This window comes from Etheostoma cragini, chromosome 12 (genome assembly GCF_013103735.1).
Source record: "Etheostoma cragini isolate CJK2018 chromosome 12, CSU_Ecrag_1.0, whole genome shotgun sequence".
NCBI classification, from domain to species: Eukaryota; Metazoa; Chordata; class Actinopteri; order Perciformes; family Percidae; genus Etheostoma; species Etheostoma cragini.
The window spans coordinates 20,505,312-20,531,674 of NC_048418.1; the positions used below are offsets into that span (position 1 = coordinate 20,505,312).

At 40.9% G+C, this 26,363-nt stretch overlaps 2 protein-coding genes across 2 annotated transcripts in view; both read right to left on the minus strand.

Moving 5' to 3' along the window:
- The window catches only part of ncstn (nicastrin), a 15,609-nt gene extending 7,904 nt beyond the window's left edge, over positions 1-7,705 (minus strand). The window contains exons 1-10 of the mRNA XM_034886978.1: positions 7,473-7,705; positions 6,360-6,461; positions 5,789-5,912; positions 5,073-5,194; positions 3,963-4,108; positions 2,796-2,940; positions 2,534-2,646; positions 1,836-1,988; positions 1,612-1,716; positions 688-765 (exon numbers count right to left, since the gene is read on the minus strand). Coding sequence (XP_034742869.1) covers positions 688-765; positions 1,612-1,716; positions 1,836-1,988; positions 2,534-2,646; positions 2,796-2,940; positions 3,963-4,108; positions 5,073-5,194; positions 5,789-5,912; positions 6,360-6,461; positions 7,473-7,530 — 1,146 coding nt within the window. The 5' untranslated portion in view covers positions 7,531-7,705. The remainder of the gene's footprint in view (positions 1-687; positions 766-1,611; positions 1,717-1,835; positions 1,989-2,533; positions 2,647-2,795; positions 2,941-3,962; positions 4,109-5,072; positions 5,195-5,788; positions 5,913-6,359; positions 6,462-7,472) is intronic.
- Positions 7,706-7,982: 277 nt separating this feature from the next.
- Positions 7,983-25,169, minus strand: copa (COPI coat complex subunit alpha). Its single transcript, XM_034886977.1, has 30 exons — positions 24,901-25,169; positions 23,991-24,104; positions 23,809-23,882; positions 23,513-23,593; positions 23,228-23,304; positions 22,863-22,972; positions 21,072-21,181; positions 20,251-20,350; positions 19,363-19,581; positions 18,917-19,067; positions 18,764-18,830; positions 18,547-18,622; positions 17,914-17,996; positions 17,585-17,810; positions 17,060-17,198; positions 15,903-16,065; positions 15,513-15,659; positions 14,683-14,872; positions 14,474-14,569; positions 13,759-13,847; positions 13,492-13,615; positions 13,219-13,308; positions 12,471-12,574; positions 12,127-12,273; positions 11,809-11,949; positions 11,458-11,640; positions 11,151-11,261; positions 10,840-11,001; positions 10,524-10,718; positions 7,983-8,372 (listed from the first exon to the last, which is right to left on the minus strand). Exons 1-30 carry the CDS (start codon positions 24,938-24,940, stop codon positions 8,313-8,315), a joined length of 3,669 nt encoding a protein of 1,222 aa, XP_034742868.1. The 5' UTR covers positions 24,941-25,169; the 3' UTR covers positions 7,983-8,312.
- Positions 25,170-26,363: the final 1,194 nt, after the last annotated feature.

The window sequence follows — 26,363 nt, forward strand, 5'->3', positions numbered from 1 at the left end:
GGCAGTTCTGAAGGCAAAAGGGGGTCCAACCCGTTACTAGCATGGGGTACCCAATAAAGTGGCCGGTGAGTGTATATGGGCGCTTGCTCTACCAACTGTGCTATCTGGGCGCCCTCGTAATTTACTTTTATCAGCTGGCAACCTCCGCACACAGCACTTAATACCTATTTGAATTTGAACCAGGTTCATTTCCTATTTCAGAACTGTTCATAATGTTCATATTGTAATATAATAACGTAATACTATTTATCCCAGTACCCTTTGCACTATGTTCCACATTTAAATAATTTTTATTGGACTCTTCACTGCACTCATCTCTCTACATTGTTTCTGTTTAGTGTATGTATATATTAGTGTGTCTATATTAGTGTGTATATATTGTTTGTTTGGTTGTTTGTTTGTATGTGTAAGCACATTGTGAGCAACTATGCTCCAAAGGAAAATTCCTCGTATGTGTCTTCATACCTGGTCAATAAAGCTGATTCTGATTCTTTCGATGTAGCATCTACCGTGTCCCGAGCAGTTTTATGTAAATATATTAAAATGTGTTATGTGTCTCTACATGATCCATTACATATTTATTATTTCATTACCAATTTAGCACAATTTACCCTTGTAGGTATCATTTACATGTCCTGTGGGGTTGTATGAGAAGGGAGGAAGCTCGGGAATGTACAGGATACTAACCTCGGCATTGACACTGCCGTTCTTCCTAGACACAGGATCAGAGTGAAGCCACAGTCTGGAGTCAGCATGAAGTCCCACCTATGGTCAACAAATTCAACATACTGATATACTAGACACATAAATACATAAAGATAACATACACCTTTTAACATTTGAGTAACAAAAGGTCAAGCACATCTTCACAAATTCTGTCCACAGCGGTAACATAAAAAGGCCTCTGTTGCTACAATTTGTCATAAAAATAACCCGTTGGTGACCAATTCACAACCTCTCTATCCGCACGTGGACGCATTCTTATTTGGATTTATAAGGAACTCTCTCCGGCGCGCATCCATGGAGCGAATGAAAAGACTCTGGACACTTGGCAGAGCATCGTTGACTCTGTGAGGAGTGTCCGTGTCCCGGTGTGTGTGTGTGTGTGTGTGTGTGTGTGTGTGTTTGTCTGTTTCTGCGTGTGCTGTTTTGTCTCTCTTCTTCCTGTTTTTCCTCTCTGTGTTGTTTGGCCCTGGGACGCGTTCCTTTGTCCCAACGTATTGTTTCTAACTGTTTGTAAATATTTACGGATTTTGAATTTAAGAAAATAAAAATCACAAAAAAAGCTGTCATAAAGATATTTGACATAATATACAAATAATGTAGTTATACTATAATAACATGAGTTAAGTATGGTTTGGCAAGTCATGTTATTAAGTTATCAGACCTTAATTGTTTGTTTGTCCCCTGAGCATTAAAACCTACCCAAAGCAAGCTGGACAGATGAGCAGTTTTGTTGTTTAGATTCCATTTTAAAATCATACTGACACTCGGGTATGGTATTACTTTCAAGCAATACCTTGACATGCATTTAAGGAATTTTTGTAAGTATTCCCGTAAAATTTGGTGGTTGATACATACAGAAGATTACTGGAAGTCTACAATACACACCTGTCCTATCTCCAATACTGAGTGAACGTTGTCCAAGTCCACGGCGAAATGATTGTTCTGCATATCATACACCATCCTCGAACTGCCAATGTAGTCAAAGGTTTCCTGGAGTCAAAACAGTCAAATAAAATGTACAAAAACATGAGTACGGTTGGCAGAACAAAGTCAAATTTTGCATGTTTGTTGAGCACAATGGTGCATACTGTTATGTGGAAATGACTGACCCCTTGAAAGAAGGTGTAGAGAATGGTGCGGTTGGGTGGGGCCTCCTGGATGGCATTTCGCAGAGCGTGAGTGGCCGCGAGCAGAGTGACAAACCCAGAGACTCCACTCTCTGCTCCTGGAGCAACTTCAAAGAAAAAAGATCTGCTGTCCAACTGCAGGGAAGAAAGAGAGAAGGTCCATCAAGCAGACATCAGATCTAGGTAAGTAGTTCGGTTCAACTTGCAATTACCTATTTTTAATCAAAGCATAAACCAAATATGAGGTAATGCAGCCCATCATGTCTTTGGGTTCACCTACAGTATAATGCAATCAACAGATGAACCCTTCAGGCAATAAAACGTCAGATAAAAGTGGGGGGGACCTTCTTTTTGTGTCTGACCAACAGCTACAAATTACAGTAAATATTTCCAATTTACAAAGTAAAAGAGAAAAGTTTTCCCAATGGATAAGCCAATTTTTTTTTTAAAACAGGCCACTCTGCCACCTTATCACTTTCATTTATGTGTTTTGTTCTCATAGCTGTTAAATAAGTAGGAAGAATATTTACACAAGGAGCAAAGCACAGAAACACTGCCTGTAAGACTGCCTTTAACTGTTCCATCACATGGCATGCATCACAAAGCATGGCTTCTATACTGGAAGGCTTTTTAAAAGTGAGATCACTGGTGAAGAAGAAAAAGCCTTTGCTGTAACTCACCCTGGCTGCTGCTATGACCACACTTTCCCACATCTTGTGGCCCTTGGCTGTGTTGTTAATTGGCCGGGTGGAGGCCCACACGTTATAGTCACCCAATGGGTCACAAACCATTTCTAAAGGGAGACACAGAACAAGAAACAACATTGACTCAGGTAAAAATTGTCATGTAGTCATTTAGCCTTTATAAAAAAAGTCCAAAAAATCTCTTTGAATGGTATCCAAACCCGCTGTGAATAGATATGTATTCATGTTGCATAAATACCTGGGCTGATACTGAAGTTGATGTCATTTCTCCTCATGCAGGTGGCTGTGTCGGTAACTGCGGACATGTGGGAGAAGAGCTGCATAGCACACAGCGGGTACTGAGGGGTGCTGCCGTTCACAGCGCGGTTATGGTCCATGTAACACTACGAAAAGAGAAGAGCATACACATTTGAAACTTCCTTGTAAGCAGGTCTTGCCTCCTCATTTTTTTTTTTTAATTCAGACATAGATGCCACAATAACATTATAGATTTGAGTTATTCTCAAATATCTTTCAATCCTTAGAACAAGTTAGAACATACATACTTGGGTCTAATGCTCTTGCTCAGGGCTCTACTGGCAGGTTTGGGCACAATAATAGTCTTAACTACCATGTCTGCGACTTCATATATCACTGACATCTGGGGATCAAACCTAAATCTGTTGGTTTACAGAACAGTTTTCCTCGTTTACCCCCCCCCCCTCATCTAATCAGAGATGCGGAACAATCACAAAGTTTTAAACTGCCAGAAATAAACTTTAATGTGAATCTAGCCTCTGGACAAAGTCATTAAAATTCATACACATTCCTTCACAGAGCAATATAAAGACTTTTAAAAAGGCAAGATTAAGTCTGAAGTTCACCAGCCAGTGAGTGGAAACTAAAAGAAGAGATAAAACCAAAAGTTGCAGGTCATGTTGAGATTAGCAATGTTATCTCTATTCTGTGAAAACCTCTGCACCACAGTCGCACTGCATCAGAAGCAGACGTTTAAAACCTATGTAATATGATCCTCCTGTTTTTGTCACATACAATAGCAGAGAAGCATCTAATTATTTGTGGGGTCTTCTGATAAATCGTCTCAACATGCTGTACCACAACATGCTGTCTTTAGGAAGATGATGATATTAAGTGCTACTGAAACAGCTTTATTGGCATCATGCCTAATCTCAAACACTGTTGGGACAAGTTCAGATCAGATTTTTTTGTGACTGTACTGTTACTGTTGTCTATTCTCAAACGTCAGAGGCAAACGGAAAATAATTAGACAGTTATTTTGTGACAGCGGGGACAACAAAGTTGAACAAAAAAAACAATTGTAAGAACAAAGGGATTTTATCAAATGGGATTAACAAACAATATATCAGCTTTTGTTGCCAACTTCACCCGATTCCTGTCACATTACCTGCCGTATGACCTGAGTGTCATTGTCGTCTTTCAAAGAGAAGATGGGGAAGTCAAACTGCTCGTAGGACAGACCACTTCCCAAAGGGTTCCACGTTGTCACGTTACAATGGGCCAAGGATGGATCGTAGTTTTCTGTATACAGGCCTGAAGGAAATACATAGTGGAGTCAGCAGCCGTAACACTAAACTCATCAGTGAGAACTGCATGAGCAGATTTCTTTAAAGTCCTGCAAATACATTAAAGCTAAAAAAGGAGTTGGTATCTAGCTCACCGATTTCTACAAGCAACCTGCATGAAAATGTAAGTATTTACAGAATCAACTAGAGATGTTTCGATGCCCTTTTTTACTTCCCGATTCCAATACCTGAACCTGCTTTAAAGTAGAATATCTTTAAGTTTTTCTTTTTAACACAGTATCAGATTGGTGTATAAACTCCAGTACTTCCCAATACCAGTGTTTTAGGCAGTATCGGAGGCAATACCAATACTGGTATTGGTATCAGAACATCTCTAGTATCAGTAAGACTAATATTTGAATTTTTTTCTTTTTCTGATGATTGGTGTAAATAAATATTACACAGTTGCAAATTGATTCCAGAAATGAAAATCCCACCATTTTCTCCATGTAGTTGGAAAGCCGTGGAAATGTTCCAACTACACATCTCCAAGGGCATAAAATTCTCCCAATTGAATCGTCAGTACAACTGCATTAGAAAAATGTGATTCTCTGCTAAAAAGTAAAAGGTACAAGCATGTGTACATAAAAACTCCAGGGGAGAAGGTAACTACAACTCCCAAAGAGCAATAAACGTCAAAGTGGCAAACTTCAAATTCTATTACTGCGCCGCAACAGAAAAGGCAAAAAGCCTTAAGCTTACGATGTTTTAAAGTCTTCAGCTTTTTTCTTCTCAGTTTGCAACTCTATCAGCCTATCCAATGTGATTTGACATTGTAAAATAACAAAACATGCTCACAGTACATTAAAACTGAACCCACTGCAGCATGTCATTTCATGTGCTGTGCCTTCTGAGGATCATTAAACTACAATTAATTTAGGTAACCGGGGTAATACCGAAAGACAAGACTCAGCAGGCAAACCCTCACCCACCTGTGTTTTCGTTGGGACAGGTGGTGTGTGGAGAGAAGCCCTCAAGCGGATTTGCACTTTGCGCCACAACAGCAACGCCAGCCACCCTGCTAGAGCCGTTCTTCAACTTCATCATGATGGATCTGACAGGCAGACGGGCAGACAGTTGGCACGGGGCGGTGTAAACGATACAGGTCCAAATACAGGTCGGAAACGGGTTTGAAATGTGGTTCAAGTTTCTTTCCTTAGGGTTAGACAGGTAGAATTTGCAGCAGTAACGGTACTGTTCGTTGTATAACTGTTTGAGTTTCACCCCTACCTACTACTCTTTTTTTGGGATTAACAATATATCTATTCTTAGACATACCAAACCTTGCTTCATAGACACACACCCCCACCCGCTTCGTCATCACCACCCACCCAGACAAAAAAAACAAGAAACGATGACACAGTAACTACAATATTCAAAACCATAAACCAATTAAATATATGTGTATGTCAACACCATACCCAGATGCTACTCTTTAAAAAAATGCTATAGTTGAAATGCTGAGGACTTATTGAACTACTAACTCGTATTTTCCCTATTATTTCATTCATATACTGTAGCTGTTCAGAATAACTAGAACCACTTTTGATTTTGGACATGGTAAAACAACTGAGTATAGCCTGGTCTTTACTCTTATTAGGAACCACTGTAAGTACTCCCTCTGCAGGGTGAGACATGCTACCTGTACCTGGTAAAGAGCGGGGACTCCATGATAACCATATAAGGAGGATTGGGACCCGAGCGCAGGACCCAGTCCACATTTTCCTCTGACTCAAGCACATGGAGCACTCCCACATTGCCTGACAAAAGGGCTGAAATCCAAAAGAAAATCACTATCAGCATCTGTGATGTGAGGTACAACAGCTGTACTAGATTTTAAAAAAAAGCTTATCTAATCAATGTGTGTGCTGAGCAGGCCTCTTTTCTATTACAGGAAATGTTCTAGGACAAAACATTTGATGCAATAAAGACAAAATTGCTCCTGCTGCTTGGCCTTTGTATCTGATATAAATCACAGAACATATTGGCTTTTAATTTCTTGCTACCTTAAGCATCCACACAGAAAACAGTTTTAGTAGACTATGTAGTAAGCACTTTAATTCAAAATTCATGTGAATAAAAGACAGCCAGAGACCATAAAGAGACACAGTCTGCAGTTAAGATGTGAACACTAGTAATACTTGTCATAAGTGTCCCAGATGCACGTTGGATTCCCATGAAAAGTAATTAGCATCACTTGAATCTATTGCTTTACTCACACTGGCAGCCTATTTGATGTGTTCCATTGAGCAGTCGTACACATGGGACAGTGTAATTGAGATGCACATAAATCTTCTTTTCCACTGAATTACAGCTGACACCTGCAAAGGAAAAAGCCCTTTAACAACTGCACAATACAAAAATTAGGGTATAGTTTTAACCAAGGGGGTATGATAAAGAAAGAAAAGCAGAATTTATGTCACAGAGGAGTGGACTTTAATTGTTCAGAGAACCTAAAATAAAAGTAACGTCCTCTATCTCTCACTGCTGGCAAAATTACTTTCCTAGTTTTAGACTACATCACTTTGGTATAAATACTCTTGCACACAAGCAGATGGCCTTTTCTCATATCTGAAGAAAATAATTTAGCCATTTGGTTTGTTTCCCCTGTTGGTCTTATCCTTTTCACTAAATGTTCAGCAACATAACCGTTTATGTAACAAACTTATTTCATATATATTCTGTATGTGTGCAGTGTTTCTGATATTCGATATATCGTTGCTGCAATACTGTAATTTCTTTGGGATTAACACAACATCTATCTATCTCGCTTTAATTGAAACAAAGTGCTATTTTGGAGGATCACCTCTATGCCAAATTTACCAGGGCAATCTAAAATAGATTAAATGCTTCATTTGCTTTGTGTTTTGTGACAACAAAATCAACATTAAACGACGCTATTCTTTTACTAATTTGGCCTGCCGCTCTACCCGAGCTCCGGGCGGCCGCAGCGGGGAATCACGAGCAGTCACGCTGATCATGGGTTGCTTAGCTAGCTATATCAGGAGGGCAGACCCAATCTGTGACTGTCTCAGAGTAAATTCGTCGAAAATAAAACAGAGGCCTGGAATTAATTCTGAAATTTCTAGTTGGTAGAAATTGGTCAATAATTCCTGTAACGCTGAACCCCATTGTAAAACTTATATTAAAAAAACTCGGCAATGGGGATTAAACCCAAAGAGGGCAGTTTTAGCTAACGATAACTAGCCTAGCATTCGGCTAGCTCTAAGCACAAAGCAGTCTATCAAGCTAACCGCCTGTTACAGAACCACACTCTGCTCATAAACAAATAGGTGAAGATGGACATTGGGCACTGTTAGAATACAACTTACCGATGAAAAGACAACAAACTAGTAAATGAACGACCCATTTGTTCGACAGCAAATCCATCTTCCTGGTTTAACAAGCAGAAGAATAACAGTAGGTGTTGACATAGAAAACGTCCGGGTTCCGCAATTTGGTTCCGCTCCCCTGAAAGGAGACGGACTCATTCAAAATGGCAGCAGTGGATGTAACGGGTGTAATTAAGTTAATATGTATTTTTAAAGCTTCGGGTCCGGCGAAATAAAACCTACGTTCATAGAATAAACTTTTTTCACTTCAAGGACCAAAGTAATGCCAGCTAAGGAGTGACTCAACTCTGTACTTTTCTTGTTACTCAGCCCTGTGGTGCACTTTGGATGTGCCTAATCTACTCTCTCTCCATCCATCCATCCATCCATCCATCCATACACACACACACATACACACATACACACACACACACAATAAAACCATTAACCTTCTATGGCACTGGCCAAAAAGCTTTGCCAACATCCTACATCAAAAACACACCACACAGATTCAGTTGATAGACAGGCATTTTTATTTTAATTTCCCCCCATTTACACATAGCAGTGCTGCTCAATTACAATTATTCATCTCAAAAAAGTCAGAAAAAACAGCTAGGTTTACGACTAATAGAGCCACAACATAGAAATGACACAGGAGGTTTTACAAGTAATAGCTTTTTGCAGGATAGGTGATGCATGGAATAATATAGTTATAAGCAACAGAGGTTTAACATCACTGTGACCAAACATATCTGCTTTCATTTCTCGTGTCAATCATTATTTCTGAAGAGGAAGTGGATGTATTTGTTATCTTTTCCTCGTTTTTGTCTCCATCTCTTCTTAACGAAACTGTAGTGGACTCACACGCAGACCGATTACATCCTTACCAATCTCTGTCGCCTAGAAAATAAAGTGAAATTAAAGGTTAGAGGTTACGTGGGGAAACAATGAATAAGATCCTCACTAATCTTGGTTTCTAGTAACAGAGACACAGACATCCACACAACCATCAGGAATGATTTATACAGTTGTAATCAGAATAATAGCAGTGTGTTTAAAAAAGGGAATAATGCTCAAAATCCTTAGAATAGCTTTTGGTTCCATCATTTCAATGCATTGGGAATGCTACACATTCAATTCCAAATCACAACATGACCAACATTCATTAAGTTTGTGTTAACCTTTACAGAAACCGAAGAAAACGGAATATTAGGCTGATCATAAAAATAACAGTATTTGCATTTTTCTTTACAAACTCAAACATTTACTGTATGAACTGAAAATGTCTCAAGGGTTTGCTTTACTTTAAATCCCTGCACTACAATTTAGTTGCATAACCATTATTACTGAGAACTGGTTCACATCGGTGTTGCATGGAGTCAACCAACCGCTGGCACCTGTGAACAGGTATTGAAGCTCAGGAAGATTGAACTACATTCCACAATTCCTCTGCATTACTGGGTTTTGCCTCAGAAACAGCATTTTTGAGGGCACCCCACAAGTGTTCTATGGGACTGAGGTCCGGGGATTGGACTGGCCACTCCATAACATCAAACTTGTTCATCTGGAACCAAGACTTTACTCGCTTACTGGTGTGTTTTGGGTCATTGTCTTGTTGAAAGACCCATTTCAAAAGGCATTTCCTCTTAAGCATAAGGCAACATGACCTCTTTAAGTATTTCTGATGTATTGAAACTGATCCAAGATCCCTGGTATGTGATAAATAGGCCCAACACCACAGTATGAGACACATCCCCATAACATGATTTTTGCACCACCATGCTTTACTGTCTCACAGTGTACTGTGGCTTGAATTCAGTGTACGGCGGTCATTGGACAAACTGTCCGCGGCCCCTTAAACCCAAAAAGAACAATTTTGCTCTCATCAATCCACAGAATGTTGCTCCATTTCTCCTTTGGCCAGTCAATGCGTCTTTTGTCAAATTTCAACCTATTCAGTACATGTCTTTTTTTGAGCAATGAGACTTTGCGGGGGCTTCTAGCTGGAGCTTTGCTTCACATAGAGTGGCTTACCTAAGTTTACACACCAGTGCTAAAGTTTATTCAAAAGAGAAACAAAAAAACATCTTTTGGAAATTGATATTAATGCTTTAATTAAAATAATGTTTTAAAGTTTTTTTTTAATTTAAATTTTAGGAAATTCCTACCCTTTAAAAAAGAAACCAATTTTCTTTGTGAATGAATAATGTATTGTTAATAAATAAATGTTCTTCCTTAAAATACAGGGGGCATGGGTATAGACACTCTTCTGTTAAATTCCCATAGAGGGAGGCAAATTTTTATTTTAAAGGCCAGGTATTTTGCCATTTTGGCTATTCTTTGATCCATTCAAATGGTAGTTCACCGTTTCCCCCCCCCAAGTCATTCAGGCATTGGATGCCAATTTAAGGCATTTTAAATCATTTTGGAAATGATTTTCTGCACTTCTTTATATGGCTTCCCCTCTCCAATCAACTTTTTGAATAAATCAAAGTCCACTGTTCGTCAGAGCAATGTCTGGAAAAACCAATTTTGCTAAATATTTCAGTGGGAAATGCATTATAACCAGCATGCACAACATTTGCCTCCTTCCTTCCTTCAATATGGTCCATAATTGACACCTTTTTCTTCACAGAATCAATCACCTCACTAATTAAACACAACACTGCTATTATTTTGAATATGCCCCTTTCAATTACAGATTCAATTAGGCAGAATGAGGAGCATGCATGTCATGACTGATGGGTCTGTTGGTTTTATTTAACACTTACTAGTAAATTATTTGCAATGTAGAATTTTTTATTTATTTAAATATATTATGAATACACACACACGCACACGCACACGCGCACACACACACACACACACACACACACACACAATGTTATTAACACTAATAATGAAAGCTATTTTCTCTTCAGACCTTTGCAAAGCCAATGTTCTTAAAAACGTTGCTTTTAGAAAGTATAATATAAAAGCATTATATTATTATTATGAAGAGCTTTTCAGGTTGACTGAAGTTGTACATGGCGGTCCAGAGTCCCGACCTACCTGTGTGACTCTGCAGATCTGGCCTTTGTATATAGGGCAGTAGCAGGCTCCAGACAGAGGGCACTTCTCAACAGGACGTCCACGGTACAGAGGGACAAAAGAGGCAGCGCACAGGTCGAACGGATTGTGGGGGTCGTAGTTCAATTGGTGGGCGTCTGTGAGGGTCTTCTCGCAGGCTGACAGAATCTTACGGGTCTGCATGGTGGTGAGAGATTTAACACGGTGGTAAGAGATGAGAAAACAGTATAGAACTGATAATAAATTTTTTTTTTTTTTAAATCCCACTAAATGAAGCTGTGGATTTCGCACAACCAACCTGCTGTGCAACATCTGGCTTCGGCCCCAGCTCGAGCAGGCGTCGAGCAAAGCTGGCAGCTGTCTTGAAGTTGCGCAGTTTGAAGAAGAGGTTCAGAGCTGTGCGCAACACCAGCACCATGTGGACTGGCTGGAGATTACAGTGGGTAAAATAAGCAGCCATCTGTAGGGAAAAATAAGACGAAGACACAAGAAAATAAGTCATAGGGAATGAAACGGAAGTATAACTAACTACCACTTTGTGGACGCATGCCGACGATGGTCAGCCTTGACATTCAATCAAGGCGACGTCGATGAGCCACAAATATTTACCTCACAAAGCCTCTTCTGCTGATCCAATGTTTCTTTAGGCAACTTCTTCCTCTCGGTTTCCATGGTCAGACCCACGATGTACTCCCTGCAAATGGTGATCAGCTGCTGAGCCTGAAAAACATAGAGAGATCCCAATGATACAGATGACCCTTACACATTTTAAAAAGTCAACTTTCTAAATATATTTAGGTATATATGCAAAATAAGCTGCATGTAACCCCACATGGGTTTGCATGACAAATTCCAATAATTTGTGCTGCATTTGGAGTTTTAACTGATTGAAATTCACAGCAGGATTGGTGCTCACCTCTGCAATCTCCTGCTTGTTATCAACCACCAGCAGCGGTACAGACAGCAGGATGATTCTGAAGCGCTCAACAGCTTCCTCAAACCGCCCGGACGTAGTCAGCTGGTAGCACTGCTGCAGGCGGGCGATTAGGTCGGAAAGACGCATGCCCACAGCAGGTAGTCCTTGCTTTGCGCCACAGTCCTTAAAAGTAATTGTATTTGGTTTACATTCACTCAAACATGTCATTAGAAACAGTAATAGCCGGTAACTGATACAAAAATGGAAAGCATATTCACATCTGTGACACAGCTAGAGGAACATATCGTGATTCCTAATCCCAGATGATAAAAAAATAACTTCCTGCTGTACCTTCCAGTTTCTCTGGGGATGGCCACGCAGGCAGGGCAGGGAGGGCAGCCCCAGGTAACAGGTGCGGCCTCTGGACATTGTCTGCATGAACAGAGCCTTGTAGGGGGTGAAGTTCACAACTCCTACCTGGTCGTGTAGCAACTGTGGTGTTGAAGGGGAAAGTTAATACCGGTATAATGCATGAATTAACATAAAGACACTGTCATCCAAACGGTGCTTGGCCACACCTCACTTTGATTTTTTTTTTAAACCAAACATTTAATGTAAAAATATATTTAACCCCAAAAGTAGGAAAATAATATCAAATTATGCACATACTCTCATAGCAGTTTCGAAAGAGCCAGCCAGGATGTGGTCCACTGGCAGCTGGGAGTTGTTGCACCACATCTGCGTGGGACTCATGCCCTTGGTCGGTGGGACGAAGAAGCCATCTTCCCCTCCTCCACCTGCACCCGCCGGTATGTCCTGAGGGTTGGGAGACCAACATTGTGATGAGGAATTTCAACATTTGCTATCATACTGTAGCAGAGCACAAAAATAACTTCTCAGTGCAACACTTCAGCTACAGTGGTGACAGGATTTGGTCGGTTTCATTTCTTTGAAGGTCTATTGACAATGTTATTGTGGCTAGTGTTAACACAGTTTGATGCAGCTCTTCTCACCAGTTCTGGAGGAAGGTCCAGGTCTTCCTCCACTTCCCAGCCTCCTCCCTCCTCTTTCATTCCCCCTTCTTCCCCTAACCCTTCCTGGGCATCCATGAAGCCATCTGAGAGACAGAGAAATATGAGGAAAGATAAATATGCATTTATACAAATAGGCCTGTAACAATTTTTACATAATGGTCTAATTGTTAATATCTTACATATTCACGTTTCTTTGTTTAACCGCAATTAATTGCTTAAATTAGCTAAGGTCCTAAGGTATGACTGTTGATGGTGATTGTTAATTTTGTTTGGATGTGCCAAATTGTAATTTTATAAGTGATTATTAGGTGGAGTTGTTAACACTTGACCCTATACACGTTCATTGCAACAAAAATGGCAAAAGGGGGGGATACAGTTAGAATTACATTTTTATGATAATGAAGAGGCATTTACTTTATAGGCTGTGTATTCGTGTTATTACATTATCTCAGTCACATAAGTTATATCAAAAAAAGATGTATCCTGGAATTCATTTAAAATTTTAATTTGTTCAACAAAATGTTTACATAAATGAAATGTTTTTTTTTTAATAATTTAATTGAAAGAGACAATTACACTGTTAATCACAATAGTCTCTGAGACAATGAATAGTACAGCAACATTTGGAATTGGTACAGCACTATATACAAAGTTGTAGTATTACTGTTGTGATGACCCTGACTGCAAGGTAAGGTTTTATAAAATCTTTAAGTTCCGCTTAATTTACCTTCATCCAGCTGAAGCTCAGCATCGTCTCCCCAGCCCTCGCCTCCTGGGGCTTCCATGTCCAGGTCGGCAGCCATCTGACCTGCCTTCCCTACAACACAAACACACGGTTCTCACTCGGGACAGAGTCAGCTGCCACAGGTTCCACAACATATCATTTAATTAGACTTTTAACACTTGCAAAATACTTCTCACTGTCACATTTTGCGCACACACACACACACACACACACACACACACACACTATGCGCATGTGTCAAATCTGATGACTCACCTTTGGCTGCAATGGCTCCCTCAAAGAAGCCCTTTGATACAGTGAGCAGAGGCCAGTTGGTGTCCAGAGGGTTAATGGGTGGAGAAGGCTGCAGCAGCTGTGCATTGGGATCAACCTCTGGGACCTTCAAGAGACAATTATTTGATCAAAACTGTGCATTTTTACATCACTGAAAAAAAAGCAAGAAAAAAAAAAAAAGCGCACTGCTTTAGTTTCAAACTGCATGCTATGGTTGTCCATGTTGTACAGAATATTTTCTCAACACACCGTGTCCTTTTCTGGGTCAAAGGTCTCCTTCAGCGCCTCAGCCTCTTCATCCAGCCCATGAGTGGCAGCAGTCAGGTAAGCCAGAGACTCTGGAAACATGCACACAAGCAGAGTTGGTGGCTTACTATTCAATTGTTTACAAGTTAAACACTGTTTTGACATGGTGGAAATTAGGATGATTAAGTCTCAATATTCTTTGGTTGGTTGGTAGGTAGGTAGAGGTTTCATTTATTTTAATTAATTGAATCCCCCCGCCACCCTAAACAGATCCTGGACTATGCAACTGCCCATTCTATACATTATGCACTCAAGCCATTCAGCCTCCTTTTCTATGTTAAACAGCTATTATGTATACATTTGTTTTTGTACTGGTTTGTTTCGTATTAATTTCTTGGTTTATGTATGTACCAACTACCAAGGCAAATTCTTTGTAAGTGTTACTCACCTGGCAATAAACCCTTTTCTGATTCTAATACATTACCAAAAGAGAGGTTGTAAGTCATTTTGGGTGGTTCAAATTTATTGCATTGCACAAGATGGGTCACGCCTAGCACCGCAACGTACCAGCATGGCGGTTATTGCTGAAAAATGTGGTGGACACCAGGGCTGATGTGTGCAGGTAACAGGTCAATCATGAATCATATTCAACTGCTAAAGAACATTGGAAAAAGCAAAAAACAGGAAATAGGAGTGACTTTGCGATATGGTAACTCACTCTGTCCACAGTTCTTCAGGATGCGGACCCTCTCACTGACATCTCCCAGGTAGAGAGCTGCCTGGTAGTGGCCACTCATGTCCTTCCTGATCTCAGCTACGAACAAGGAGGATCAGATGTTAGTTCACTGACAAACAAGACACACAAACCTCAACCTAAATCCCCACATCTGTGGCACAAAGAAAAATCCTTCAATAACCATCTCTCACCAATCTTCATCATCTTGCGCAGCTTGGCCAAGTTGCCAGTGATGAGGTAGAGGAAGGTCAGCTTGTCAAAGTTCTTGGTCCTCTGGTAGCACATTTCTACGACCTGGTGATGACCCTGCAACAGTGCTGCTTCACCCAGACGCTCCCAGCAGCTACGCTCATCCAGGGCCTTGGCTGCTTCCAGAGCCACCTGGAAGTACAGAGAAACAGGAATGTTTATTAAAAAAATTTAAATTACTTTTTTTTTTTAACCTGGGTTTGATGAAAACGTGAACCAGACAGCAGAGGGAGAATGCAAACTACAGCTTGATGAACTGAAATTACAACTGATTTTGGCTCAAACAGCAGCATTATCCACATCCACAAAAAAAAAAAAAAACTAATAATAGTGCATTTCATGAACAAGAAACTGTTACTAATTATACAGTTTGTCTAGCAGTAACCTCGCATGGCTAGTCCACACAGCACTATGGGATGGAAGAAAAAGCATGCTCTGGTTTATCGGCATTTGTTTAACCCAATCCCAATTGTCAATCTACGGAGCCGGTCTCTGCAAAATAGCCTCAGGAAGGAACTTGTTTTGGTGGAACGTGTACGTTCAAAGTTGTTTTAGTCGTGCAACGGAAAACTTCGATTGGACAGATCGTCTAGCTAGCTATCTGGATTTACCCTGCAGAGATCTAAGGAGCCGTTAACCCTAGTCCTCATGAATCCACCGGAGTTTAAAATGGCAACACAAAGAAAGCGGAAGGCGACGGACATCCGGCGGCACCTGAACAATGCCGGAAATGTAAGTTTTTTTGATACAGACTAGCCCAGCAGCAACTCACCTCGATGTTGCCACACTCCAGAGCCAGACTAAAGCGTGTCTTCTCATCTTTGACAAAGTGCAGCGCCACCTCGGGGTAACCCTTCTTCTGCAAGTAGGCAATGATGGACTGGCCCACCAGCTTGGCATTACGCACCATGTGGAGCACCTGGAAGGACAACGATAAGAGGAATGATGTCAGAACCAGCATTTGGGAACTAAATGATTGCCAGTACAAAGTTTCAGAGGTCAAAAATGTTAATGAAATTAAGACTTGAGATGCTAAAGTGCTGCAATCTACGTTCATTTCTGACACTGTTGAACATCAAGTACAATATTGCAAAGTTTCAGAAAGGTTCTACTGCAATAATAATAATAATTCATAAAACCACAGTGATGACCACAGACCCACCTCATCATATTTGCGGTTGACCAGGGCCAGTTTGAAGCGGTACTCTGTGGGGTCAATGGTGAGGACGCGCGGCCTGCACTCCCTGTCCAGGCAGTAAACACTGTTTCCTCTCACACGGGTCACATAGATGGGAAGGTCCAGGGTCCTGATGATGCCATGATCACTACAGGGGAACACAGTGAACGTACCAAGTTAGATGTTTTCAAAAAATACTCCATAACCAGCTGATGTGTGTGGCATTCTGCCAGACCTTTAAATCTAATGGCGGTTTTCTCACTGCATGACGCCTTCTCAACTCTACTTGCCTTTTTTGTTTTTCCATTATGAGAAAAAGTCCCTGGTACCTTCTAACAGGTACTTTTTTTAGTACTACCTCATTTGTGGTTCCGAGTGAGCTGAGGCAATACCAAAAGTAGACGTGAAAACCTGCAGACTACTGATTGGTCGGAGAGAATCGTCACTATTCACTGCGTCATCATTGCTAGCAACCAAAGGGGGTCTCCTAAACAAACTCGCCATGTTTTAAATAGTTCAGCCAGCGTTTTTTTTTTTTATTGCTGCCTCCAGCTTCTTTTGAAACTAAATATGTCTTCTGGCTGTGATAACAGCCACATACCGGTAATCAAAAACGCACATCCAACAATCTGTGTGTGTGTGTCGCATTAGGTCACAGCAGTTTCCTGATATTACAACCAGCCATGCCTCACGCATGAGGCGGTACTAATCTGCAATGGAAATAATTATACCATAAATGGAAAACCCCATTATGTTGCAGGTTTCCTTGTCTGGGAAAGACACAGCAAATAAAGTTTTTGTTTTCATAAATAAAAGTAAAATTTGTGAAGAAATTAAATGTAGGAACAAATAATAGCAATCAGCAGCACTGGGTGTGTGCACTGCTGGTTGTTTTTCATTTGCACTCTGAAGAAAAAAAAAACTAAATTTCATATTTGAAAAGGAGTGCCCATCTCCAGTCTGGTAATTTTTCACTTCCAGTAATTATCTGCCATCTCAGAAAGACCTTATATCTCCTTTGCTTATAAACGTTGAAAAGGTTGAGTGTTGAATCTGCCGCTGTGGCTTGTACAAAGTAAAGGGAATTTCATCTGCCTGATAACAGACTTAGTTGTAATAATCTTTTTTTAAGCAGCACATACCCAGAGGTGAGGGCGTATTTGATGTGGTTGGAGGTGGTGTAGATGAAGACTCCACTCTCTTCCCAGGCTCCACTCTTCACTCGGATGTTCTCATGAATGTTGCACAGACTCTCTAGTTTACGGTTGCAGATCATGATGGCTGAGGGATGAAGAATAAGAGCAATGGAGCTTTAGACTTGCTTTATAAGAACCATTAGAGATACACGTCAGGGCTAAACCCTTGGCGGTCAGGAGCATATAGAAATGTGTCTTGTTTGGCAGCATTATTTTCAATACTCATTAACTTAGCTGTACTAAAGCCTTTCATCAACTGCTTTCACCAACATTCACAAATCAATCTTCCTCAAACTAAATATTTACAACACTGCAACCTTTTGTTTGTGTGAATAACTTTGACTTTTAAGCCTAATCTGATGTAGAAAAGCTCAATGTAATGTTTCAAAGCCTCAGCCCTGGCAGCACAAACAAGTATAAAGGCTAGAATAAGAGTTTGTGACTCTGGGATAAGTTTTCTTATCTACCCACCGTGTTTGGCCAGTAGAGCCACGTGGCTTGTGTCAGAACTCCACACCACGTACTTCACCTTGGCGATCTTAACGGTGGCCAGAGAGCGTTTCTGCTGCACGTCGAACAGCGTGACGCCATCGGCATCACGCAGCAACAATGAACCTGTCCCGGCGTAGAAGATCTCCTCGCAGCTCGGCACCTGAACTTTCTTCACTATTTCATTCTTCAGGTTCTTGATCAGCAGCTAAATAAAAAGGAGAGGGAAATGTTAATGTCAATCCTTGTCTAGATATTATTGTTCTTTCTCAAAACAGTTTCTTACTTTCTAGACCTGCAAATGGACTTACAGAGTGCATACGATCCAGGACGGCAAATCTGTTCCTGGCCACCCAGACGGCAGTCAGACCGGAGGACCTCTTCCCCTCCGGTGCTGAGACAAAACAGATTCTGTGTTACGTTTGCCACTATGTGCAGTATATTTAAACCACCATGCAGTGGAAATGCACCAGAAGTAAGAGTTATGGGTGGCAGTAGCTCAGTCGGTAGGGAGTTAGGTTGGGAACCGGCGGGTCGCCAGTTCAAGTGTCCAAACGGACCAAAAGTACAGCGTGTGGATTGGTAGCTGGAGAGATGCCACTTGAACCCTTGAGCAAGGCACCGTACCCCCCAACCGCTCAGGGCACTGGTCCAGCACTGGCAGCCCACTCACTCTGACATCTCTCCATTTGTGCGTGATTAGGTCCTGAGCATGTTTGTGTAATTCAGGCATGTGTCTAGTGATTAAAATGTAATTTCTCCTCTGGGGATCAATGAACAGTATATTGGATAAAGAAATGATACAGTAGCAAGCAAGACTTGACATTTAATAACACATTATCACTGAAAAAAAGATACAATATGTAGCAATTAAATAGTAGCAATTCACCATTTACAGGGCAACGTGTGAGGAAAAACAGAACTTTAGTGAGTTGTTTCTTTACCATCAGGGTTCTGAGAGTCACTTTCTTTGGGAATAGAGTACAGGTCATAGGTGCTGTTCTCCAGGTTGGTAGCCCTCTGCAGGTGGTAAAGAGCATTACATAACGTAAATGGAAAAAAATGTAATTGAAGTGACTGTAGATACCAATGAGGGATTAACAAACGTGTGTGTGTGTCTTTGTCTGTTTCTGTGTGTGTGTGAGATTGAGAGATACTTACAGTGCAAAGCAGGACCGCGTTCTCCGCAGGGTTGTAAGACATGCTGAACACCGGAAACTTAGACCCACTAGAACAAACAAATATATATAAAACACAGCACGTTACATCCACTGCTATCCAGATAACAAAGAGGGTGAGCTGGTAAGGACCTACCTGCGCAGCTGCATGACAGCAGTGTCCTTGCTGCTGTTGAAGTCCAGCTGGCGGAGGAAACGGTCCTTGACGTAGTACAGCATGTTGCCGTGCACGGCATATGCTGGACGCTCACGCTCCAGCTTGAACACAATCATGCCGCTGTCATGACCTGAAAGGCACACAGAGAGTTGTTCAGACTAATAGTCACATACACATTAGTTACACACTCAACATGTAAATGTTCAAGTCCCTCTGCTGCAGGAGGAGGGTGCTTTTTTTTACTTTTACGTACGACAGTAACCAAAATGTCAGCGCTTAATGCCATCTTAACGAATATGACACAGAGTACTATGAGGCAGGGTGAGGAACACCAAAATCATGAGCTGGACATTTTTAGACAAGAAATTAAGACTCCCTCTGACTTTGTTATACGTGTACAGATGCAGACCAGAGTCACCACCTACCAGCAGCAAACAGGTTGAGGTTTGGATGAGCCCCCAGCACCCAGAAGCGATCGTGGTCCCGGCGGAAGGTCTGCACTCCAGTCCTCTTGGACATATCCCACACGCGGATGCTCTTGTCCTCAGAGTTAGACAGAATAAGCTCCTGGCGCGGGTGGAAGACGGCACAGGACACGTTGTTGTAGTGCCCGCGGCACGTATCCAGCTCCCATGCCTTGGATTCTGGACCGTGGGAAAAAGAGACCGGGGAATAGATAATGAAGGGTGGAAAGAGAGAAGAAATACGTAAACAGTGGGTAGGAGAGGAAAACAGTGACAGATGCTGTAAAGCAGTGTTTCTCAAATGAAGGTACACATGCTTCTAGGAGTATTCTGGAATACTGCAGGGGTAATATCCGGTGTTTTTTTCGTTTGTTTAAATGGTAAATTAAATAAACATATCAGTCATGCATAATTCCTAAAATAATTATACACTATAATTATGAATGAATTTATTGGTTCTAAACATTTGAAATGTAACCTTTAAATGTTTTTCAATTACAATATTGTTGCTTATTAAATCAGATGCAGATAGCGCAGCACTGTACTCTTTATATCCTAGGCTTTTTTTCTGCTAAAAATGTTTTGTGCTGGTCAGGGGGAAGAAGGAAAAATATATTTGGAAGGGGGTACATTATTGGAAAAGGTTTGAGAATCACTGCTTTAAAGTACCAAATCAATCACTTAGTAGCATAAGGAAGCAGTGATAAAAAAGCAGATGCATTTAAATAGTGCGTTTTGTCGTTAAAGATGTGCCATCCTGGGTATAAAGTATCATTTCAATGAACTACTTTGATAATGGGCTGTTGCTGGGGAGCAGCAGATTAAACCAGGGATTTCGGAGTCAGTTACCGTTCATTCTCCAGATCTTGACCTGCCTGTCGTCAGCTCCGGACACAATGAGAGGCATGGTGGGGTGAAAGGCGGCCCAGTTGACCCCCCGGTCGTGACCCTGAGCACAAATGCACAAATATGCGTCACACAACTCGGCAAACTAAGATCCGCCCACAGCTGTGCCCCCCAGCTGAGGCCCAGGGCTGAAGGGTTTCTGAACACGGTAACACTAACGGCACTCTTCGGGATCAAATCTAAACTAAATAAAATGACTCCCTAGTGAACAAAGTTAATTAAAAAGGCAAAAGAAAGCTTTATTATAGAAGTTATTTAAATCGTGATTCCTTTTTCATGCTAATTCCATCAGAGGTGAAGGAGTCGAAGGATGAGTGAGACCGGTTGTGTCCAAATAATTTAATTAGATGACACACCACTGTGTCATTTTCTTTCCTAAGGCTAGACATTTCAATAAGTCAAAAAGACACAGAAGCACGTGATGAGTATTTACTACACTTACCTACTGTTTCTACCATTAAGCCTAAAAGGTTAGTTGGTATTTTCCATGAACAGGACTACAGACATTTTGAAAACTGTGATAATTTGGAAAATCTCTTCACAATGCTAAGCTTTTTTTCTCTTTGGCTTTTCAGTGGGAAGTTATTTTTACACTAACATAGCATCACCTTACCACTTTGTGTTAGTGTTATTGGAGGATTTAAAAAGAAAAATGTTACAGCTTCAGGTTACCTGTCAAAGTTAAAAGGTTGATTCACTCGAACACCACATCAAACAGGGCAACAACAAAACCCAGAGTCTTGCACGTAAAGCGCACTGCTCACCTCAAGGACATGCTTGACAACAGCATCCGAGGCACCAAACAAGTCGACACCAGAGATGCCGCGCACATCCGTCTCCACAGAGCCTGGAGACAGGTTCTTCTTCCTCAGACCTGTGACCGACATTCATGGCATCGCGTGCAAGGAAGGAGCCATATTCACGTTACACAAGGCACAACCACAATACAGGTGAGGAAGAAAATCATTACAAACAAGGTAGAAATTATTAAAATAATCGAGTACAAAGCAATACCCTAGGAGAGAGGCAACAAAGGGACATTATAAAGAGGGAGAACTGTTGGACTACTGAACACACACAGGGTGGAAACACACCAACACAACATCTGCTCTCTCATTCCCCCACCAACTTGAGTCTGGAAACAATCATGGCCAAAATATAGTGAGCTTGATTCGGTCAAGGAATCGCTTGCATACAGAAGAAAACCACACTCATGATTTGGTTGAACAGCGGTGAAAGATAATGATTACCTCTCAGACTCAAATGAGAGGAGGAAGAAAAATTGAGAAAACACAGCTTGCATACATGATTCCTGCCCGTTAAATCAATGTGGTGGACAAGTAGTTCAGCAGTATCAGAGATGACACAGGGAAAGAGATGGCACTAGGAACCCATGTGCAGGTGTGGATGTTTCCAGGGGCGCATGGAATAAGGTGGACACAGGGAGTGCATGAACTCGGCTGATGGGGGTGGGGTGGGTGGTGCTTGGCGTTGTAAAGACGTGCTCTGATGGGGCGTTTGATGTTTTTAGTTTTTCTTAGAGGCTCATGCATGTTTCTGAACAGATATTGAAGTCACATGCAGAGAAAATGAAATCAGACATGTCACAGTTATGGATTAGGAATGAAGTTGGTAACATTATGGTGACTTTGGCTAAATGAAATATAAACACGGTTGTTTAGTTCAGATTCTATTTTGAGTAGTAGAGCCAGCCATGCACGCCAGGAGGAGTTCAAAAACATAAAATTTGTAATCTGTACTCAATAAGATTAAGTTTATGAAAGATAAGCTTGCAAACCTGTTAGTAGTTACGGTTGTTTTTCTTCACGCATTTTACACCGATCCAAAAGATGAGGTAAAACAACAGTATAGCAAGCAGTATTGACATATGTCTTGTAATGAAAACATGAGTGCAAAGTGACCCTTCCTTTCATGTTAAATGGATGCCGTGCATATAACATGGTGAGTCAAGCGTGACATTTCCTACACCCTGCTATGACGCTATAAGATGTAGATGTGTAAAAGCAATCATGCTCTTTGCTAGAAAATGTGAAAGCAAATGTCTCCACAGGACAGGAGACAGTTACAGATGCACATCTAATGCATGTTAAAATGTAGCAAAGTGATAGTGGATGCGAGTTAATTAATGGTTCAGTTAGTGAGAAGACAAGAAATAACATCAACATACAAAGATTTTAAGAGCATGCAGAGGCACAGAAACACCTCCCCATAGTGTCATCTTACACCTTACTGATCTTTAAACTCTTCATTCACAACACTTATTTGTAGTGCAGTGTTTCATTTATAAATACCACACTATAAATGTGTTCTGACAATACGTCCATTTCCCCTGTCTGTCTTTCCTGAAAGGAGAGGTGCTTCTGCAAACAGCCCATAGAGATTTGTCCTACAGGTAGGAGAGGAAGAAGAGGTGGTTCAAGACTTTACATTCATCCTGTTCCTGCTTCTTCCTCATCCTTTGTACCACTCTACCCTCCCACCCCTTCATTAACCCAGCCCGCTGTCCTCTGGCCAGCCATCCCCAGGGCCCTCACCGGAAATATCCCACACTCGCACGGTCTGGTCCAGACTGGCTGATACCACGAGATCCTCAGCTGGGTGGAACTGGGCACACATCACATAGTGATTATGGCCGGTGAGCACACTGTGGATATATAAAAAAAAAAAGGGGGGGGGGGAATCATTCAGAATTAGAACACAAACTGTCTAAAACCTTTTCAAGGTAATAACAATGCCCATTATAATGCTTTTGCTGCAATTTTCCAAATGATTTGTGCAAAGATACAGTATCAAATAAAAAATACATGTAAACGCACAATTATCCCCAATAATTATTTTGTTTAAGTTAACAATAACTCTCAAAAAAGTACTTGAGTATAAAAACTTCAAAGTGTTTTACCAGACGCAGGTCCTGGACTGCCAGTTCCAGATGCGAATAGTCTGGTCATCTGAGGCACTCAGAATCCAGGGGTACTCCTGCAAAAAGGGAGATGGTTGAACTCATTCATTCCTTTTAGATTTACTTTTTCCACACGGACAACAAGTAGGGGCATGCAAAAAAAAAAACAGTTCACATTTATGAATCGATTCAAGCTCTACCGATTCAAAAGAGATTCATTTTGTAATGGCGTTTATACTATCACATGGAAAATGTAACTACATGTAAAGTGGCAGAACAACTCACATGGTGGAAGAAGGTGGTTCTGATGTAGTCAAGGTGTCCAAGGAGAGTGAAGAGGCAGCGTCTCAGCTTGTAGTTCCACACCTGGTCGAAACACAACTATTTACTCAGCATGTACATGTATATCATATTATTGTTACTAATAATTGTATGGAATACTGATCAGCAAGCCATGACAGCACTATACAACAGACCATTACATCTCTGACATCAATTGATGTGGGCATCTTATCTGCTTAAACTTGTCCGCTTTGTAATATTTCTTCCGTGGCAACATGCCAGCGCAAAAGCTGTCTCACCTTGATTTTGTAATCATCTCCTCCAGACACAAACAGAGGCTGCTGTTTGTGGAAATCAATGCCTCTGACGGGGCCTGTGGGCAAAGGTGCATCATTTACATCACATTTCAAGATTACAGTGTGGAAGGAGAATCAATAGTGATATACTATACTACACTACATCGGCCACATCACTGCCTTACCATCATGCTCGTCAAACTTGTCGATCAGCGTGCACATGCGATAGTCCCACAGCTGGATGACTCCGTTGTGCAAACTTGCAAGAACCCATGGTCTCTTCGGATGAAAACTTAGGCCTGAAATGTAAAAACAGCTGATCAGCTATCTCATAATATCAGTTAAAAACAGGCAATTAAACCTATTAAAAATAGGTATTCTCTATCAAAAAGTGGGTTGGTCTTCTCTTTTAAAAACGTCAGCATTTGTTTTCATATATCTACCAGTGACTGTCCAAAAATTGCCCTTATATCTGACATTACTCTTTGCCTGAGTAGCTGGAACACACGCTACCCGCTCACAGGATTGATAGCTCCCCAGGTTCCTAGAACTAACAGTGACCTGGGAGAGACTGCTTTTAGGTTATATACGCCATACATGTGGGAAGACCTGCGGTGTATACTCTGATTACAATGGCTCATTTTGGAAATGTAGTCTAAATTCAAATTTTAGCTCTGACTGTTAACTTGTTTTGACACATACATGTTATTGTAGCTATCACGATTTTATACGATACATTTTACAATATTTTAAATTGTTTCTTCATTTCGAACTCGCTAGGATTTGACTGATTGTTTAACGGTTTGAAATCAACAAGGACACCATGTCAAGTGGTCGTTTAGCTAAACTACTGTAACGTTAGCTACTAACGCTAGCTAAATAGCTATCTAACGAAGCGAAGAGATGGAGTTCAACATCACTACATTTGAACACAATACATGCCATAAATTATTTAAAGAGCAATATTGTGATACATGAATATGTTAAAACAAGCAATTGATTCATTCACAGACATAACTTTAAAAGGGTAAATAAATGCCGGATAACGTCAGCTAGCCAACGTTAGCTTCTAAGCTGCAGCTGGCAAACTCTTACCTTTGACACGGGCCGACTTTGTTTCAAATTTAGTTAACATTGTCACTTGACAAGAATAAAAGTCTCAATGTTTATGTTGTGGCAAAAGTCAACTCCAAACCAACAATTAAAACAACTAAAATATTCCAGACAAGTTAATTCAGGCGGCCTGATCGCCTTCGCCCATTTAGCTGATTTTCCCTTTTCCTGACACGTAGCCCGTTCTGTCTTCCGGTTTTGAACAATAAAGTTTTGCAGAGAAAAGTTGACGCAGAAAGCTCCACGGCAGCGGCAGAAAGAAATACAACACATAGAACTGAAATGATACGCGCCCTGCCTATGGATAGTATGGAGGATCTTTGACTATTTCAGCGCATAACTAATCTTAATGGTACATTTCTACAGTGTGGTTTGACAAGAACATTTATTATGTAAAAACCATGTAGGCGACTGTAAAAAACATGGAGCTTGCAGTATATTAAAGCCATGTTTGTACATTTCGGAAAATACTTCAAGGTCAATTTGGAAGCTGTTCTCTGCCTTTTGGTCATATCATATGAGCTTCATCAGCAGACTGAGTTTGCAGTTGTCATGAAATTATAAAGGTTTACATTTCCATTTTTTTCTGAGCATGTTTCATCCACGTTGGCTAAAAACCTAAATTTAGTGGTTAGTAGTATTAGATCCTCTACTGAAGTAAAAAAAATATGAGTAAAAGTATAACACAAGTGACAAAATACTCTAAGCAGTAAAGCCCTGCATTTAAAGGTCCGATGACATGGGACTCTTTAGATGCTTTTATATAAACCTTAGTGGTCCCCTAATACCATATCTGAAGTCTCTTTTACATAGACCTTAGTGGTCCCCTAATACTGTATCTGAAGTCTCTTTTACATAGACCTTAGTGGTCCCCTAATACTGTATCTGAAGTCTCTTTTGTATAGACCTTAGTGGTCCCCTAATACTGTATCTAAAGTCTCTTTTATATAAACCTTAGTGGTCCCCTAATACTGTATCTGAAGTCTCTTTTATATAGACCTTAGTGGTCCCCTAATACTGTATCTGAAGTCTCTTTTACATTAACCTTAGTGGTCCCGTAATACCATATCTGAAGTCTCTTTTATATAAACCTTAGTGGTCTCCTAATACTGTTTCTAAAGTATGTTTTATATGGACCTTAGTGGTCACCCAATACTGTATCTGAAGTCTCTTTAATGGGGGGCTCTAATGGGTGGGCCAAATTCTCAGGGGGGCAAAGCAGAGAAAGGGGAGGTTACATTTCCCCTTATGACCTCAGAAGGACAAAGATTCCAGATCATCCTATCTGACTTTTCATTTTCTCAAAGGCAGAGCAGGATACCCAGGGTTTTGTTTACACCTTTCACTATTCCCAGCCACTGGGGGACCACAGGCAGGCTTGGGGAACGCGTATTGATGTTAAAAAACCTCATGAAAGTCTTTCTAAATGGTATAACACTTTCAAA

Excerpts from the sequence above, each read along its gene's own strand:
- copa (XM_034886977.1), bottom strand. The coding sequence starts at position 24,940 with ATGTTAACTAAATTTGAAACAAAGTCGGCCCGTGTCAAAG. Across the intron at positions 16,066-17,059 it reads AAATACGCCCTCACCTCTGG|TGATCATGGCATCATCAGGA; the intron begins GTATGTGCTGCT and ends GTTCCCCTGTAG. Across the intron at positions 11,262-11,457 it reads ACAAGCAGGAGATTGCAGAG|GCTCAGCAGCTGATCACCAT; the intron begins GTGAGCACCAAT and ends TATGTTTTTCAG.